Below are 19285 nucleotides of genomic sequence, written 5' to 3'. Positions count from 1 at the left end.
CCAATCTTATCAAGTATTCCAGGTTCCATGTTTTGTACCCTTCATTGAAGTCTTGCTGCCCTCTGACTCACTGGCAGACATTTGAGGAAGCAGAAACATTTTTGTTGTTTTAAAGAGATTCCTTTTTAACACAACTAACTAAGCTATAATAACAGTAACATGACTTCCAATTTAATGAGGACCAAACTACACACGCTCAAGAAAGTATTATAAAATATTAGACTTGTAAATAAAGCGTTACTAACAGAGTATCTTTCTCCTTCTACATGTTCCACCACCCTGCGGGTCAGAAGCGCTCTCCTCTGACCTTTCTGCTCACTCGTTGTACACAGATACAGAAAACATGTGTACACACAGTCCATCTACAGACAACACATAAAGCCCTGTACATATACCCACAAGCACATACAGTTTGTACACACACACACAAACTCACACACACACTCTCACACACACACTTCCTGTTCCTTCCTTCTTTTCCTTCGGCATTAAAAGCTCTAATGGCCTCAGAACTAAAACCTAATTGTCTCTAAGCTAATGCTCCCTGACAACCACACTGTTACTCTGTTAGTTCTGCTCACGTGGATCAGCAGGCCTGTTGGCTCTTTAGAAATTGAAAATAAAGGAGTGGTTGGATTGCATTGAGAACAAGTATTACGCTTGCTACAATTCAAAGGCAAGAAAAAAGATTACTGTTGTCCAAGATGAACATAGCCTAATAGTTAGTCCTCAATATTTCACACCTACTGCAAGCTGTTATTAATAGTTTCGGTAAAGTCCCAATTGCATGCATTTTATTAATTGTTTTTGTTTAGGATTACTTTTGGTGACTTTCCAGCATTTCTTTGGTAATCTATCAACCTATAGCATCATCCTATAAAATGTCCTCTGCTCACTTTCTTTTCTCGTCAGGCGTGATATCATTACTATTACTAAAGGTCAAAATGATATTTTAGAAACACAAAAACCCTTCCTCAAAGCCAGGTTAGGACTACACAATGTCAGCCCGATTATAGCTTATGAATGCTTTTGCCTTACACACTGTGTTCCATCACACACTGACTTTGACCAATAGGAGTACAGAGCTCTCCTCAATTGTAAACATGGTGAAGCGAAAGAGGAATGATGATTTAACATGAGTTTATAGTCTCAATCGCTAGTTTCAAGTCTTATTCACTCTTCTTACAGCATGATGTTCACTTTGTAAATTATGGTCTCATTTACAGTAAAATAGACAATAAAACAGGGTATGCTTTCGGGCGGGGCTACCTTGTGATTGACAGGTCGCTACCATGACAGTGTCTGGTCTAGTAGTGGTCCGTGTACAACATTAACCCTTTCTGTGTTTTTAATTATGCTCTGTGGCTAAATACACATTGTCCACAACGTCCCCATCCTGTTGCCTTCTACATCCATACATACAACAATCTGCGTGACTGATAGGCTTCAACAGGTTTGTCAAGTTTGCGGCCATGTGTGTTGTCTTGGGATACATTTGGTTCATGGGTCATCATCTTTAGAATGAAATCCATTACTCCCCAGTCCCTTCCCCTCTTCGTTTACATACACACTGATGATGGGAAGACATCCACTATAATGGGACTCTGATGCTGCCTGAGACGTACACTAACAGCCTATTTCCAGACCTCTCTGTCTGAGTGCTTTGCGCTGAGCGGAAGTCCCTCATTATGATCCCTCTACAGCAGTCACCTGTACACTGTTCATATAAGTCAGTGCGTAGTTTAAAGTTTGTCTTGTTGTCTTGCAAACAATTTCCTGAAAGTATTAGTTTGGGTGACTTGTATTTCTGTCTAGCTGACATTTATTCAAGGCAGCATTAAGACAACCTCCCGGCAGGGCCAACCTAAAACATCTTTCTTGAGAGTACATACAGTAAGGCGCTTTAGATATTGGATGTGTACAAGAGGCAATAAATGTGGCTCCACACTCCAGTCTCCATTTTGGGTTTCCATACATCCCTCTCAGGAAGACAGGAAATGTGAAAGCTCCACAGATGCACTCCCAGATTGCCAAAACAGATGGAATTTCAATGTGAGTGATAGGCGATGGGGAGCCTGCATGCATAGAATAAAAGAGATGGAGGAATATGTGTGGGTATAAAAAGGAAAATAGGAGCAGAACAAGCATGCAGTTTGTTTGTGTGCTGGTGAGAGACATTGCTGATGTGTGTTTTGTGCAGACATTAAAGACCAGAATATATGTGTGTGTTAGAAGCAAGGATTTGTGCTTGATTGTGTTGTTTGTTTGTTTTAGCGCTGCAGTCTGCAGATGCAAGAATTGATTGTGCAACCCAGCAGGCCAGAATGAAATGTATGTTTTTCTGTGTGTATGTTCTCTCTTGTTACAACTGCATGTGCAAGTGTGTGTGTGGCTTGCTTTTGATGAGTCTCCACTTTTTCAACTTTCTCTCACCTTCTTGTTGTCCCCGCCTTTTTGTTGTCACTGTACCGTTTCCCTCTTCTGTCGCCGCCATCTCTCATCCATCCATCTATCTCCATCCCCACCCCCCTGCTGCTTCGTCTCCAATCTCTGAATAATTCAGGCCTGCAGAGCTAGTGTATTTTTGGTTGTTGTCACCTCTGCAGTACCACAAACACAGCCCATAGTGAGCATGCACACATACACACTAACATATGGAGTCGTGCCAACGTGCCAATTTACACAAACGAGGCTGCCGACACCAACAAAAAGGTACCAGACTGTGAGACCATTGAGACTCACTAACTACGAAGAATTATCATTACAGGGATTTCACGCCATCAATGTGCTCCACACTGTCTCTGCTCTGCTGTTCCAGCAATGAATTTTCTCTGTTTTCCAGAGTCACTGTACACAAAGTTTACCTGTAAAGTATTGTGTTAGAAAGACCAAACTTGGAAACAAGAAACTTTCAGTATTTGTTTTTGGAGACATGGATGTTAGGTTTCTACTATGTGCTGAGTTTTGTGTTATCATTACACAAAGATGAAGACATGCACATTACATTTCATTTAGCTGACGCTTTTATCCAAAGCGACTTACATGTTTGCTCTATACACCGTAGACACAGCAACGGGGAGCAATTCGGGGTTAAGTGTCTTGCTCAAGGACACATCGGGGACATCTCAAGTCTCTAAATTGCATCCCCGTTTCCCTCACTTGCGTCCTTTCCTTGAGTTTGAGTCCCTCCCACCAGGAGAGACGCAAGGAAACCATGCGAGGAGAGAAGACGCGAGGAAATATGTTTTAAGAAACATGAGACGTCCTTTCCTCTGAAGCATCACGTGAAGCGACTTCAGTTTCTGATGACTGTGGCCGCCTGACAGCTGATCACATCTGATCAGCTGTCAGGCGCTTTAACAGCTGACGGAGTTTTGTCCGGAGAGTTTTTAATGAACATTACAATAAAACTGCACTCAAAATATTGATAAAAATGATTATATGTTTTCAGTTGATTTAATGGTGTTAAACTACTACTTATATTAATAAAGACAACGTTAACATGAGTGTCAGAGTGGAGATGTTTTCTCTGTTGTCTGTTACCCGTTTAATAAACTGTATTTATACTGTCCTGCTTATACGCGCAGGATTTCTACCAGCGGAATGCGTCTTATTTATTTATTTATTATTTACGTCGGTATGTTTTTAAATTCTGATTGTGACATCATTATAAAATAAGCCACAATATAAATATAGTTTCTCTTCATTGCGTTTTGTAAAAAGTGTTTCCTTTCTCCAGCTCTCTCCGATTTTAATTACAAACATAATACAAGTTATTGAGGAAAACAACAGATCAAATCTTTGAAGACAGTTGTTTGTGATCCTTTTGTTATTCAGACCTACAATGAACATATTTTAACCAGATGATGAATAAGAAAACAGATCTAATTTTAACGATCTCCTGTTACCGCAGTGAGTTTCCCCTCAGCACAATGACACAGCACACCAGGGTTCAAGGTTCGTAACCGGTTTATTTTGGTTCTGGCTCTAACGGACCGTCTTGCGTCGGTCTGCCCGTCACTCGAGCGTCTAGCCTACTCCTCCTTATGTTGGGACAAACACACAATTAGTACAGCTGAGGCCAATCAGGCCTCTTCCAGACACCGTCCCCCAAGCCACCCACAACCACACCCCTCTGCAGCTGAGCATAACCACGCCCCCGACACCACACTCATTTATAGCTTGAGTTTAATCTCTGATGTCTGTGGTATGAAACTCCAGCGATCAGTCTGCTCACCTGCAACGTCCAATCAAATAACAGATGAACAGTGAGGGGGCGTGTCCAGCGTTAAAACACTACCTGGAAGCTTGCTCTTGGGGCTCCTCGATCATGGCTCCTCCAATTTCCCTCCTCGCTCCTCAATCCTCGCTCCTCAGAGCAGAATAAGAGCTTTGGGACGGACGTCTAGATGGTGGAGCAGAACCACTTCCGGTTCAATCGAGGAACGAGGAAACCACAATTTAGAGACATGGGATGTACCCATCAACATGGACTAGCGGAGTTGGGGCTTGAACCACCGATCCTCTGATTGAAAGACGGGCATTCTAAACACTGAGCCACAGTCGCTATAAACCTACTAAAATTCTACTACATCCACTGGGGATCTGGCATCAATAAATGCTTCTTTTAAAGCTGCATTCACTGATTTCTCTTCCAGGTGGGGGGACCAGAAGAATCTGAAAACGCAACACTGACTCCCCTATAAAACTGGCAAATGTACTAGCGAAACGGTTTCTTATTTCAAGTAGGTCTATCTGCCGGCGCACAGTCCTACAGGACATGCCTACTACATGATACACCTTCAAAACATTCAAACTTTGGTAATGTTTAGGAAAAGCTCAAAGTTTGGGTTAAAATAATAATGTTCATCCCGGTTGTTATCGCAGGGGGAGAAACATGTAATAAAGTGGCTGCTGCGAGACCGCAGGTAGACCCTACTACTATAAACATGGAACAATATTAGAAGTTATTTGGAGTTGTGTTTCTAGTCATAATGATGAAGTGCCAATCAATATTCACTCTACTTTAGCAGGTTTTCTTGTCACCACCACAATTCCAGGACAGTTTTTTTTTTTTTGGTTGCATCAATCGATAAGGGAGTCTGTTGGTGTTCTTTCCATAGATCGGAAACTGTTCATCCGATCTACTTCACAATTGGTGGGTGTATTGTAGCAGACCAAAGGATGTGCAGTATCAAAGTTAGTGAGATTTGGACATGTGACACATTCAATATTAATAGACTTTGAATAAACAAGCGCTGGCAATCTGTGCAGCCGGCAGAGGTGGGGCTTCAGGGCTTTGCAGACTCGGTCGATTATGCCTGTAAAAGCAAGGCAGCGATCCTTTACAGGCCACAGTGCATGACTACAGATCATTTTTGCTGCTGCATCTGAATATACTAACCAAACTTGTGAGAGAGGGGGAACACACACCCTTGAGAGGTGCTGACCATGGTGATGACACAAATGTAAAGGAAAAATAGTCGCACACTCGTTAAAGCAAAAGGTTTATAATAGACCAACTTTTCTTCAGAGTAAACCCCATCTTCAAACATTTTGATTGTCATTTTGATTGTCAGGCAACAAAACTAAAAGTGTACAGTCACACAAGCTGCACGTATAATGTTTGTGTTAGCAGGCTAATATTTGGTAATTAGTACTACACACATGGCACGGCTGAAGCAGATGGGAATGTTATTCATTTTATAGTAATTTATCTTGAATAGTAGTTTTGAACATACTGACATTTTGGCAACAGGAAGCACTAGTGAAAAGGTTTGAAGATCACCAAAGTCATTAGGATTCGTCTACTGGGGACCAAATACAATTCAAAGTATTTATGAACCAAGGTGTTTGTTTGAATAATTGACTTTGCTCTCGGCGCTCATATATGAGGATTTACTGCTTGTCTCTTTTGTATATATGTGTAAATTGGGCATCTTTCGATTTTGGATTGTTGTTCAGATAAAACAAGCAATCTGAACATTTCACCTTGGGCTCTGGGAAACTGTGACGGGTGGGTTTTTTGTAACATTTCATCATAAAAAAAAATCAAATTAATCAGTATTTAAAATATTTGGCCATTTCAGCCACACTTATTGAAATGGGGCACACACACACTCACTGTTTGTTTATTTAAAACTAGATTTTCCGTGGAGAAGCTAGGCTGTCAAATTGACTTGAGACTGATGGCAACATACCACAGTGTTTTTAATGGAATTGTAAGAGAATAGACAAGTGTGAGAGGAAAAAGTGAGAGAAAGTGAAACCTACACACTCATGAAACAGTCACGTAGGACAACTGACGGGGTAAAACACCCGTATAGATTGACACCGGTGCTCCGCTGGTTCCAGCTGTACCAGTCAGCTTGTGGAACTTTTCTGAATGTTCAGAGAGGATGTGACTGATTTAAACCAGAGCTCCCTTCCGGGCCCAGAGGCTGTCTAAATGTTAATATATGACTGTCTGACATTCTGGTGCTTCAGCCACTGGACTCTGGACCTCCACAGAGAGACAGGAAGAAGGTTGGAGCGAGATGAAAGAGCAGCCCTGAGGTGGGTGGAGAGACAGTGAAGCGTAGAGATCTGGAGGAAAAAATTGAATGATTGGAATGATAAAAAAAAATAGAAAATAATGTTGAGTGAGAGGAGGTGGATTCCAGGGAGAAGAAGGATTTTAAAAAATGATTTGGTAAAGCAAGGAGCGATATAGAAAGAAGGATGGAGTAGAACAGACTGGTACAGCTGCAGGGCTTTGGGGAGCTGGAGGATAAAGATCTGCCCCAGGCCACTGGACCAAAGCCAGGACTCTGTGTGTGTGTGTGTGTGTGTGTGTGTGTGTGTGTGTGTGTGTGTGTGTGTGTGTGTGTGTGTGTGTGTGTGTGTGTGTGCGTGCGTGCTAAATCTGCCAAACGCCCCTGCAGATAACTAGCAGTGCCCATGTGTTCACCTGTGCATTCCTACCTTGCCAGGGACTGTGGCACGAGGAAACCGGCTCTGAACTAATCAGACTTCAGTCAAGGGTTTTCTTTGCTCTGCAGCAACGCAGCTGTCACATTCTCTTAAATTTACCACCGTTTTTATCTGTCCATTTTCCCTTTGATAGAGCAATAATTTATGTTTCTCTAAACCAGAGTGGACATTTTCTTTTGTGTATTATTGACACGGTGTGTGAAGGTTCAGACTAATTAGGTCAAACATTTGGGAATTTTGAGTTCCTTTCTGGGCGACTGGCTCAGTGACATTTTCTCTTGCTTTAAAAGGATAATCTGATCTGGTATTGGATACTTTTATTTTGATAAATAACAATTCACTACATTTATATCTATGTATCTAAGCAAGGGGTTTAGCAACCTTTCCTATCCAAAGAGCCATTTTGCCCTATTTTCACCAAATAAAATTTGGGTGGAGCCGCAAAAGCTATTTGATATCACAGTTATCATAGTTTTTGTATTTATGAAATTATAGAACAAGAATAAAGACTATTCTTGAAATTGTATTGCTATTTTACCTAGTTATAACTATATCAAACTATTATGAAGAGGAAAAACACTGTAATTTGTCGGCCTATATTGAGGTCAATTAAACACAGTCTAAGTCTAAGTACACATGGCCGGTACAGTGAAACTGCGAATGGCTTATTAAATCAGTTTCGGTTTGCTGCTCCGGGTCGTCTTCAAGTTGCCGATGCAGAAATATTTCTTTAGTTTCTGCTCTGAAAAGTAGATGATGCAGGTCATGACCCCTCCTTATATTTGGTTAGAGTGGTCATCCTGTAACCACATTGTCGCAGGTTCGATACCTGTTAGCAAGACACTGAATCCCCAGTTGCTCTCTGGGCGCTTCACAGCAGCCCACTGCACCTAGACTGCTTATGATGGTTTAAATGTAATAAGTTATTATTAAAATAAAATACCGTTGAAATAAATAGGCCATGTCCACACTATGCGTTTCCATTTTACAACGCATGTCTTTTGCTACGTTTACAGTGAGCGTCCTCACTAGGCCAGAGTTTTAGAGCACGAAAATGGAGGAGTTTGGAAACGCTCCCGAGAACGGATACAGTTTCACTAACAGACGCCTTAATATATCATGAGCTGCTACAGAACTAGCAGCAGTTGTTGAGTTTAGAGACTTGATCCACTTCGTGAAAGTATATTTACTTTGCTCTGTTTGCTGCGGCAGTTGACAAATCGATCTTCTTCGCTCATCTGCAGCTTGATACTTTTTAGCAAATGCTGTGTGCTTGTTCTGGAAGTGTCTTTTAACATTAAATCATGCGTCATAGAGGCATTTTAAGTGAATCTGAGTATGCACGGGTGCATGTAAACAGGAATATTAGTGGACTATTCATTTTCATTAGCCATGTAAACAGCTTAGTGAATATTGTATTTTTGGAATAAGGGCAGAAATCAGAATATGTTATGCACCTAAACACAGTCATTGTCTCACTTTAAGTATTATGGAAACAATCTAATAGTTCTTGAGACCAAAGTGGCTGCATGGCTTAAAGCTAATCCAATGATCATGAAAACTCAAGCAACAAAGCAGTGGTTTTGCTGAGGAAAATGTCTCCAATCAGCATCCTTTTAGGAGCTACTTGCAGCAACGGCGTGGTTTAGGTGTGTACCAGACAACCCAGTGGAGCGACTGTTCGTTCTTACAATGGCAGCTCTTAAGGAGGTTCGCGTAGATGCTGCATCAGTTATATCAGAACTGGAGAGTATTTCTTCATTGAAAAAAGAGCAAAGAACGACACTGAAGGCTTTTCTCTCGCTTCAAAAAAAAAAAGCCTGCTCGACTTGCTTGGGAAAGAATTTGATTGATGGTTCATCCAATCACCTGCCACACATGTTTTTCATGTGCTGGCCCTTTTCCAAACATGTTCCAATGACCGCTTTTATTTCACAAACCATCTAGCGGATCAGGTTGCCTAACCATAACTATCGCAACTGAATTTTTGAACACCCGTACCATAACCTAAACCTATTTCTAACCTGAACCTTAAAACCAAGTGTGAACCCTCAGATTGGCCTTTGAAGAAGCGAGTGTCAACAGTTCACAGCTAAGTGGCATAACAGTATCAGCTGAGCAGTTTGATTAGAGGAGACCAGGTTTATGAGTTCAAACAGCTTCACTAAATCAAAGCATTGATCAAAAGCTGGCGTGTGCAACTTCTGTTTGACGATGTTGGAAAAAGACAGCTCAAATTGGCCAAAAATAATCAAACTGCATGGGCCTTATTTTGTTCTAGCTTCTAGTACGACAATTAACAGGAGCAGAGTGTCTCCTTCATGCTCAGCTATTTGAATAGATTTATGTATCAATCTATCAAACGCACCAGTAGGGATAACATGTTGAAGTGAGAATACTAATTTCTAACATGGTCCCAAGATGTTAAAAGATGGAAAACATGTCATAAAATGTATTTATTAATAAATACCTAATACTGGTCCCTCTTTTTTTGTTCGTGTCATATTGAATGACAGACTGTGTCTCAATACAGCACCAGTATATAAAAAGCCTTCAGCTACAGTTAATGCTCAAGCTACTGTAAAGGAGAGAGCGATGCTTTTGCATCTTTTTCAGTGACACGTTGCAGGTAACTGCATATCTAAACTGCTGCTGTTGGATGAAAGGTTTTGTCACTATAATAAAAATATGACTCCGATATGATACTTGGCTTAAGTTTCTCGCAAAAACAAGTGGAGTGAATAATTGTACCACAGTGTTTTCATACATTTTAATATCCAACTGTATATCAATATCAACAACATGTTCACATCTCTCCACCTTCACATTTAACACTACTGCGCATAACTGGTCAAAACCTTGCAGAGATACGTATGAGCAGGACTCTAAACTATTTTGTTGAGTTGCCACTGAATGAAATGCTCTGAGTGAATTTAAGGGTCCTCTCATAAGCAGTAATGCAGTGTATAATTCTGGGGCTTTTATTATGAAAGGTAAGAACGGAAAGAGTAAAGCTGTAATGAGAAGCCACTGCCGTTGACAAGGTGTGAACAATGGAGAGTTTGTTGTCTTGGTTCATATGACGGCGCTTCTGTGATATTATTATATTACAAGATAATATAAGTAACTCCAACACATTGTTGCTAAAATGGTGAGATGATGAGCTTCATGTCACAAGTTTGGGTGTGTTATGAACCATGGTTTGTCGAGGTTACCCTCGACAAACCCACAGTAACACTTTTATAATAAATGGTGCATTTTTGTCACTTGTGGAGCACCATCGAAGATCACATAAATAGTTTTCAGATGTTGGGACCTGAGTGCAGACGCTGTAACATTCTAATGAGGTTTAGAAGGCAATGCAGCCTCAGTATAACCTACGCAAACAACCCACTGCGTCGCACAGTGATTTACGTTGTTTGTCAGATTTGGCAGCAAACAGAAGAGCTCGGTCTGTTCTGCGTAAAGTCAGCATCAAGGCACTTCATTTTAATTTTAAATGTGTTCTGTGTGTTTGTGCGTTCTTGCACTTCTGATCGCAGCTTAAAACTGTTTCTGACAGCTTGCTAAATGCGGAATCTCTCCCTCTCCTTTTTTTCTTTTTTCTGTCTCCCTCTCTCTTCTTCCTAACTTCTTCCACAGGCTGACTTTCGCTCCAGAGAATATCTTCGCACACACTTCCCAGGTGCAGATACATGATGCAAAGAAATTAGGTAAGTGACAAAAGACACCCTACACGTGTGGGTTCTCACACTTCGAACACAAATAACTTGTTTTAGTGGTACCTTCGCACATAGTGAGAGGGTTGATTTACACAGACTTAAAATAGGCTTAAATGTCACAGCGTCAAAGTGACTCATCGAGGAATTTCCCCAAATTCTAAAGTAAAGCCACATTTGTTGGTAGAAAGCCTAATCATTCTCATCTAATTTGCTGTGTAAATTAAGCAAATGTATTGCAAAGGAGGATGAAAACTGAAGATTGTTTCCATCAAATTAATTGCCTCTCCTTTCTGCCTTATTAGCTTGATCACAGTAGGGACAGAGGAAAGATCGAAAAGTTTAAATCAAACCAGTGAAATTAAAGTCATACATTACAAACACTGTGTAGGCCCTACACAGCACAGGTCATGGATCATTCTCATCCAATTTGCTGTTAAAATTAAGCACATTATTTTGTAGAGGAGGATAAACATTCCGGTAGCTTAAGAAAACTGAAGATTGTTTCTGGATTTGCCACCAAAATAACTGTCTCTAAATGTCTTATTTCTGCCTGATTAGCTTGATCATACAGAGGAAAGATCAACAAGTTTAGATCAAAATCAAGCCTGTGAAATTAGACTCATACATTACAAGCACTGTGTAGCCTACTCAGCACAGGTCCTAATCTCTGTCAGGACATGTATCACCTTTCAGAAGGGATTTCAGAGGTCAGCATGTGAGCAACAGACTTGTCGCTGGTTGGGATCAATTTGCTTGTTCAGAGGTGAGAGCTTGGACCAAGGCTTCCTGTTTGGATGTGATGGTACACACCTCCATCCTGCTGCAGTTGAGGGGGAAGTTTAGGAGGTGATCCAAGGACGCCTGAGGTTAAGCAGAGACACGCAGGCAGAAAGAGAGATGGAACAGTGAGGTGATAAAAACCCTTTGATCCTGTGATTCTCATCTGAAATAACAGGCAGCGCCGCTCACGTCGACCGTACCTTCCTCATTACAGATCAAAGCTGCAGACCGTTTGCACACTCAGATGCTTCAAAAAACTCAATCATCTTCAATGCAAACTATTTCCAAAGATGCAGAGAGTTGTACATTCAGAACCAAAGTGCAGCAGCTCACACTCAGTTTTGTTCACAGTTGCTCACACGTAGGCTCACAAAGGTGTGTGTGTGTGCACTCTCACATCCCTCAGCGTACCCCACCGGGAAACAAAATGGGATGTCCGTGTTCATCCACTCGGAAGCTTCCTGGCGAGGTGAATCCTCTGAGCGCACTCCGCTCTTTGATCAGCCTTTCTACAAAGAGACTGAGACAGGGAGGGAGGCTTTGTGCTGAGTAAGCAGGGCTGTAGCAGGTTCCTCTAGGCCTTAACCCAACTTTACCCTCTCACTCACTCAACAGGCTGCAGGCACATTCGATCGGACACACTGTACTTTGCAGCTAGATCTGGTGTACCATACACTCCCGGCATGTGATCTCTCAATGTATGTGATGACAGGACCATATCACAAAGACAGATTGCTGAACATTTGGTGGGTACAATACTATTTAGGTAGGTTTAAAAAAATAAATAAGATATTTCACTAAAATTCAGTAGAAACAAAGGCCGTGGGCCCAAGAAGATCTGCACAGTTTGTGTTGGAGGTTGCACCCACATTTGGTCCTTTCCACAGTGTGTAATGTTTTGACTTGTAACTCCTGAACCCTGAAGTATAGAATCCAAATTCATCTTTTCTATGCAAATTTTCTTTGGGAACATTCGGCTGTGCCATGACATTGGTTTGATGACCCATTATTTACAAAACCGGATTAGCCGAAGATCTCCAGTGACCACTGTAATCGTGACCATGCCGTAGTAGTGGTCATGCTGTAGTAGTGATCATATGGTAGATGTGACTACGCTGTAGTAGTGTAGTGATCATACTTTAGTAAAGACTTTAAGACCTGAGCTTAACTCATCGTAAGAGTTATAGGTAAAATGATTTAAGGATTTACAAGAAACCAATTATTTTATTTCTCCCCTTGGATTTACTCATGGGCCCATATGTGTGCAATGTTGCATTCACTTAGTTTTCTGACACGTTGTGAACACAGGTAACCAGCTTTTTCTGATTGAATCAGTCTTTCCAGTAGCATCGAGATCTACAGTAATCGGCGGAAATCTGTTTACCTGCAGATAATCTCAGGGAGCGAACATCTCAACAGCGGACTGTGGGTTGTGTCCCTGGGTGGCAGACAAAAAGAAATAGAGTTTCTGTCTCTCTCAAAGAAAGGAGAGAGACATGAAAGACAGAGCAGCAGGAGAGAGATCTGAATAGAGGAGGGAAACAACAGGGGTACGGAGGGAGGGAGGGGAAGAGCAAGAGTGTGGACAAATCAAAGGCAGTAAAATAAAAGAGTCAAGGCAAGAAGATATAAACTTCTCAGTGGTTTGAGTGACGGAGTGATATGCTGCTTGTTGGATTTAACTTTTTCTACTGCTTTTGATTGCTTTTATGCACGGCCTTGTGAGTTCACAGATACCTAAACCAAAGAAGACAGTACTTCAACTAGTCAGAGTTTAGATTGCTTCTACCTCTTCAGAGGAAATAAATTGAAAACATTTGGACAAAATCCATCATACAGAGGCCATCATGCATTTATTTCGTATTGCACTCACTCTGCTTCTATTTTGACCTCCCAGCCCAATTTATGTCAGAGTTTGAACTGTGAAATGACTGAGCACCTTTTCTTTGATTTATTTTTTCCCCAATATTGGGACTTTAGTGTTGTACTCTTTTTTGTATACTATATTGTATAGTTAGGCACTTGGGACCATATGAGGCTGAACAAATATGGGTAATACTGTTAAGAAATTACTATAGGAGGAAACTGTGTGGGTCTTCTCCTACATTATTCCTCCCACAGTCCAATGATGACTCAATTTCCCAAAGATGTGAATGATTGCTTTGCTCCTTGAGTCAGCCCTAACTGGCCCTGCTGCCTTTTAAAGGATAAGATGAAGAGGTTATAGATAATGGGTGGTTATATTTTCAACAAGAGGTAACACTAGTTTACGGTCATTCTCCTTTTTAGGCACAACATATGGGCTTGCAGGATAAAGTCTTTAATTCAAGAAGATTCCAAGTCAGTATACAGAAGAAATTTACACAATTTATTTTTTTAACCAGTGACGTGTTAGATGTCAAAATGTTGCCTTTTTTTATTTTATGATATAATGAGACATGAATTTAAGCTGATGAAATGCAACAAAGATCCCAACTGGACTTATACCAGCAACAAGGTGGTAACTTGAACTATTGCTTTTATTATATGCAAGTCAGATTTGAATACCATTAGCAAATAGTACCAAACTATCAATAATCCATCCGGAGACTCTTCAGCTTCAACTGTGGAATTTGTTCCAATCAACTTCATGCTGTTATGCAAACTTTACTGCCCTTTTCAAAAACAATTGTAAAATGTCATGGAAGAATTGCAGAGGCGGTCAACCGAAGGTTGGAGCGATGAGCTCTGTTGGGAGCAGACGGTCTCATTAAAAAGGTATAGTGATACAAGGACACAGCTGGTTGCTTCAGGTACTCTTCCACTCAGTATTAACTGGAGGACTGAGGTCCAGAGGCATCTTCTTGCATGGCTCTGAATTCACTTTAATGTATGTCATCTCATCCCCCTTAAGGGTTCAGATTAACCCATTGAGGCTGATTTATTGACCAATTGGGCCACCATAGACGTGTGTGCGCATTTCACTCTGTCAAGAATAAAACTGATATCCCCAGTTTGAAAAACACATGCTGACTAATTAGTCATTTGTATTTTTCAGTGCAGTTTTCATGCAGTTTTTCGTTGATTTGGGGCAAAGACGCTTTTATTTTGTCTTTTTGTAGGTTTTTTTTATGTTGACATTTTCAATCTAACTGTGAATTAGTGTGCAAAAATGTAGTTATTTGAAAAAGTAAATTCAGTTTAGCAGTAGCAAAGAGAAGAGCCACGAAGTCCGAGAGCTGACTTAGCAGTGTTAGTTAAAGTTGGCTAACATTAGCCATAAGCGCTTGGTCACACCAGACCACAAACGAAGATGCTAGCAACAACGGTTAGTTTTATTACTTATGAATTAATTTTCCTTTTTTTTCTCCAAATGTGCATAAAGGCTTAGAAGTGATCTGGTATGGTTCACTATTAGTCAGCCCAGTATCTCAACGTCTACTAAACCATTTTGTGCGTGCGTGGCCCAGGCTCTCGGCCCAGACTGACCCAAACTGTGGAGCAAACCGTTCTGATGCCAATTCTGTATCAAATTACCAGTAAATAAAACATATCCAGGTGACTCAGGGGCACAAAACTTTAATGATATTTTTACTCTCCGTCGGTCTCTGTCTCTCTTTCTCGCTGTTCTCCACTCCCGTTTTTTCTCTCAAACAGCTCAGTTGGGAGTGAGTCACTGCCCAGAGCAAGGGCGTTCACATTTCCCTTGGTCATGTTCACAAGTGAGGGTAAAATGGAGCGTAAGATCCACAGGCGGTTCAGTGTGGCTCCAACAGGGATGTGGGCGTTTTACCGGGCCGTTGTGGTGCAGAGGCAGTTGAGTCGGACGGCGTAGCTCTTGATTTACCTCTACTTACTGCCCCACACCTATAGTCATAAGCTTTGGGTAGTGACCGAAATAATGAGATTGCCGATACAAGCGGTCAAAATGAGCGTCCTTCGTATGGTGGCTGGGCTCAGCCTTAGAGAAGTAGCTCAGACATCCAAGGAGCTTGGAGTGGAGCTGCTGCTCCTTTGCGTCAAAAGGGGCCAGCTGAGGTGTTATGGGCATCTGATCTGGACGCCTCTCTTTTGAGTTTTTATTCTTCCGGGCACATCCAGCTGAAAAGAGGCCCCGGGTTAGACCCAGAACACGCTGGAGGGATTATACATCTAATCTGGCCTGGAAACACCTCTTGGTTCCCAAAGAAAAGCTGGAAAGCGTTACTAGGGAGGGGGGTGTCTGGAATACCCTGCTTTGCCTGCATGGCCCCGGCACCCGGCCCTGGAGAAGCGAAAAGATGATGGATGGATGGATGGGGAACAATGAAAAAAAAATCCTCCAATCTTCAAATATAGCCGATGAAAATAAGACCCAAGTTATGTCAAACAGGATTAACTTTTAAAACTGCACTTATATCTTTTATATCAACAGAAGATGAAATGACTGTAAAGTGAACAGGGTCACTCGTAGTGACGAACCTACAGATAATTATCACCGAGCCTTGTGATTCTCCCAAGTGCTGCTCAGTAGTTTAGACTTCTTTAGCACATAGTTTGGTTTTACGTTCTGCAACTTTATTGTTTGGAGTATGTCTCACCCTTCTCATTAACCCTGTTTTCAGCAGCAGCAGGCAGCTAACAAGTGAGACGAAACAACTTTAAGGCCAAACGTTTGTGTTATGTGAAGCTTTTGGTGGCCAAAATCACTAATTAATGCTGCTTTGAAATCACAAGAGATCATTTCTGCCATTGAAACATCCTTTGTTATTTTTGGACTGTCTTCAACAAAAAAAGCTAAAAACATGAGAGAGCATTTATTATGGAAATATCAAATCAACCAGTTTTATATGCTGCATTAGAAGATTACAACACTGCAGCCAGGAAGCACAGCTTGTCGTTAAAATAGCCCATTTTTCCTTTGACTCCTGGATCCATGTCTCAAATGCATTTAATCACATACTGTTTGAGCTGTCATGTGCAAAGAAGCTGGAGTATCGATAAAGCCATTGTTCTTCACTTAAGAATCCTCCCAGGTATGTCATCTATTGGTATCTTGTTTGTATATGCTTTGTATATATTCAACCCTGTGTAATCTCTTCTGTGGCTCTTCCCTTATCTGGCAGCAAGAAAACATCATTGGCACATGATGCTTTTTGTTGAAATATTAACAGATGGAGTCAGCAGTAATTTTGAACTAGCGAATGGCAACTTTCAGCCAAGAGATTTTTTTTTATTTTTATTAATCCGCTCTTTGGTCAAATCAGATTTTTGGTGTCCATGTTTTTTGTGCTGCTTTTTATCACTTGCCTTGATTGATGCGTCTTTCCCACCATGTGTCCCTCCCAGTGGAGAGCGCTTCAGTGTGCCTGAGGCGGCTGCAGGCATCGAGTGAGGGGTCCGGCATAGTACAGTTAGTGTGTGTGTGTGTGTGTGTGTGTGTGTGTGTGTGTGTGTGTGTGTGTGTGTGTGTGTGTGTGTGTGTGTTTATGTAATGAAGTGGGGGATTGGGAGAAGCGATGATAGGGAAGGAGATATACAGGTAATATGGAGGGAGATGAATCAAAAGATGGTTTGAAAGTTAAAGGGTGGGAGCGAGGGGGAGTGTTGACATGGCATCATTGGACTGTGAAAGAATTTAATTCCCTGTATTGGCATTATGTCATCTGTTTCCACGCCAATAACGATACAAATGACCTAGGAAAGAGATAAAAATGTGTGCTGCAAGAGGAAACCCTTAAAGATTGACTCCCTGGGATGAGACGGAAGGAGGAGAGAGATTGGGATGATGTGGAGGGAATAGCTGCGGGAGAAAACCCGATGCTTGATGTGGAAGCCTGCAGATACAGGAAAGACCCTTCCCCCTCCCCTCTCTGTTTCCTCCTTCATCTATCCTCTGTCTGAGGCAGCGGAGGAGAAACCGCATCCATTTCATCATGCCTGGCCTCCCACAAACCCTCAGCGTTGTGTTTTGCGCGGCCTCGCCTCCCTCTGCCAGATCGCCGCTCAAGTGTTGATAAATTGCCACCAACTGCCTCATTTTTCACCAGCGTCGGCTCGTCGTCAAACACATACGCACTGACACAAAACCCCCATGCACTCCTCAGCGATAACAAGAACAATAGCTGAGCCTCAGGAATGAGAGATGGGAAGAGAGAGGGAAGGGAAACTGGGTGGGTAAATAAGTGGGTGGAGCCTGAGGAGTGGGCAGATGGAGAAAATAAGCACTTTTTGACAGACAGGTAGATACAGTTTCCCAATGGCGAAATGTCTTCATGCTGAAGAATAAGAGCTCATCAGTTGTATTTCAGTTGAATATTAATTTATTCATTTCAAAGGCTATAGACTGACAGATACTTATTTCTTCAGGTGGAGTCATGCTGAGACTCAGGTATGAAAAAGGTTGGAAGCAAAGAGTGTTAAAAATGTATTTTTAAAATCCCTTTAGCTACTTGTAGGCCGTGGAAACGGTGTCTTTGTTCCCACCAGCACCCCATCACAATGATGCCGTCATTTCCAGCGGCCTTGACTGTAAATTACACCATGAGGTAGCTTTGTCACAAGGGTTGAATCAAGGGTTGATGTGGCATACTACTTTGTTGAGACAGAACAAATGTGATGTCCATTTTAAAATATTGCATAAAAAAATGTGTATGAAACGGTAAATTTGATGAAACTACCTTAATAACGGAAACAAAGTTTTCATGGTCACACAAGGTGGTCTTGCCTTTGTCGAAAAAGAGTTGCTGCGCTTAAGGGATTATGGAAACACCTCGCAGAATAAATTGATCTGTCAAACATATATCTCTTGGAAATGGCTGGTTTACCTATTTAAGTAATATATAGTGATGCAGAAATGGCAGTACTGATGGTCAGGAATGTTTATTTCCTATGGGTGACAATACATCACAGAGACAAAACTATATTTACCTTAAGAGCCACTGTGAAGTTCTTAAGAAGTGGATGGCTCCGCCATCTTGGGAGTGACGACACAGCCTAACTCCCGGCTAATCCAAAAACAGGCAAAGAGGTTGATTGTCAGTGATGCAGCAGAGCAGACAGCTAGTATCTAGCAACCTTTGATGGCACCCACCTGTCACTCAAAGTGGCCACACCCTAATTATGATTAACTTTAAGCCTCAATATAATTCAAACTGTTCAATTATATACAAATATAACCCCTTTACAGTTTCCTTGAATGGGGAAATTGTACCAGGCTGTAAACATGTTTATTTCTGCTGCTAAATTGGGCACGGGCATCTTGTGGGGATTGACTTGCTTTTGGAGCCAACCTTAAGTGGCCATTTGAGGAACTGCAGTTGTTGGAACTTGTCTGTTGGCTTCGTCTCTTAGCACCGAGGGTTGCCACTTAATAAAAATGTCTCTAATTCCCATTTATTTTTTTGTGGCATTTCCAAAGTTCACTTACAATTGTCTTGACACAGCTAGTAACATCACTACAGCAGGAGAAGGCTCTGTAGATGACTCAAAGCTGTAGAAAGACACATGGACGAGTTAATCAATAGAGTGCTCCCATCATTTGTTGACCTTTTCCTCAGGACTTTCTTACTGCTGGCAGATGTCAGTGAGAGGTAATCATGCTTAGCCTGGAGCTTTATGTACTAATGAACCACTCTTACAATTAATTGAGTGAAAAAAATCTTGATTTTATGTTTGTAAGTAAAAGATGGATTATTATATCGCACCAACATGATTTACGTTAGCCATATTCAGCTTTTGCTCCTGGCTTCCCATAACAACAACAGCTTCAGAGCCAATAATCTGCAGAGTGGGTTTATTTTCAACTGGGAAATCACAGAAATTTGAGAGGAACAAGCTGTAATATTGCCAAA

The 19285-nt window shown here is 41.5% G+C and overlaps 1 protein-coding gene across 1 annotated transcript in view; it reads left to right on the top strand.

The window, feature by feature from the left end:
• LOC306737971 (endonuclease V-like) overlaps window positions 1-19285 on the top strand; it is a gene marked incomplete at its 5' end in the record, with an annotated part of 52107 nt that overhangs the window by 16533 nt on the left and 16289 nt on the right. The window contains one exon of the mRNA XM_079219795.1: window positions 10615-10685. Coding sequence (XP_079075921.1) covers window positions 10615-10671 — 57 coding nt within the window. The 3' untranslated portion in view covers window positions 10672-10685. The remainder of the gene's footprint in view (window positions 1-10614; window positions 10686-19285) is intronic.

This window comes from Taurulus bubalis (assembly GCF_910589615.1).
Source record: "Taurulus bubalis genome assembly, chromosome: 6".
NCBI lineage: Eukaryota > Metazoa > Chordata > Actinopteri > Perciformes > Cottidae > Taurulus > Taurulus bubalis.
This window is presented reverse-complemented; position numbering and strand designations above follow the sequence as displayed.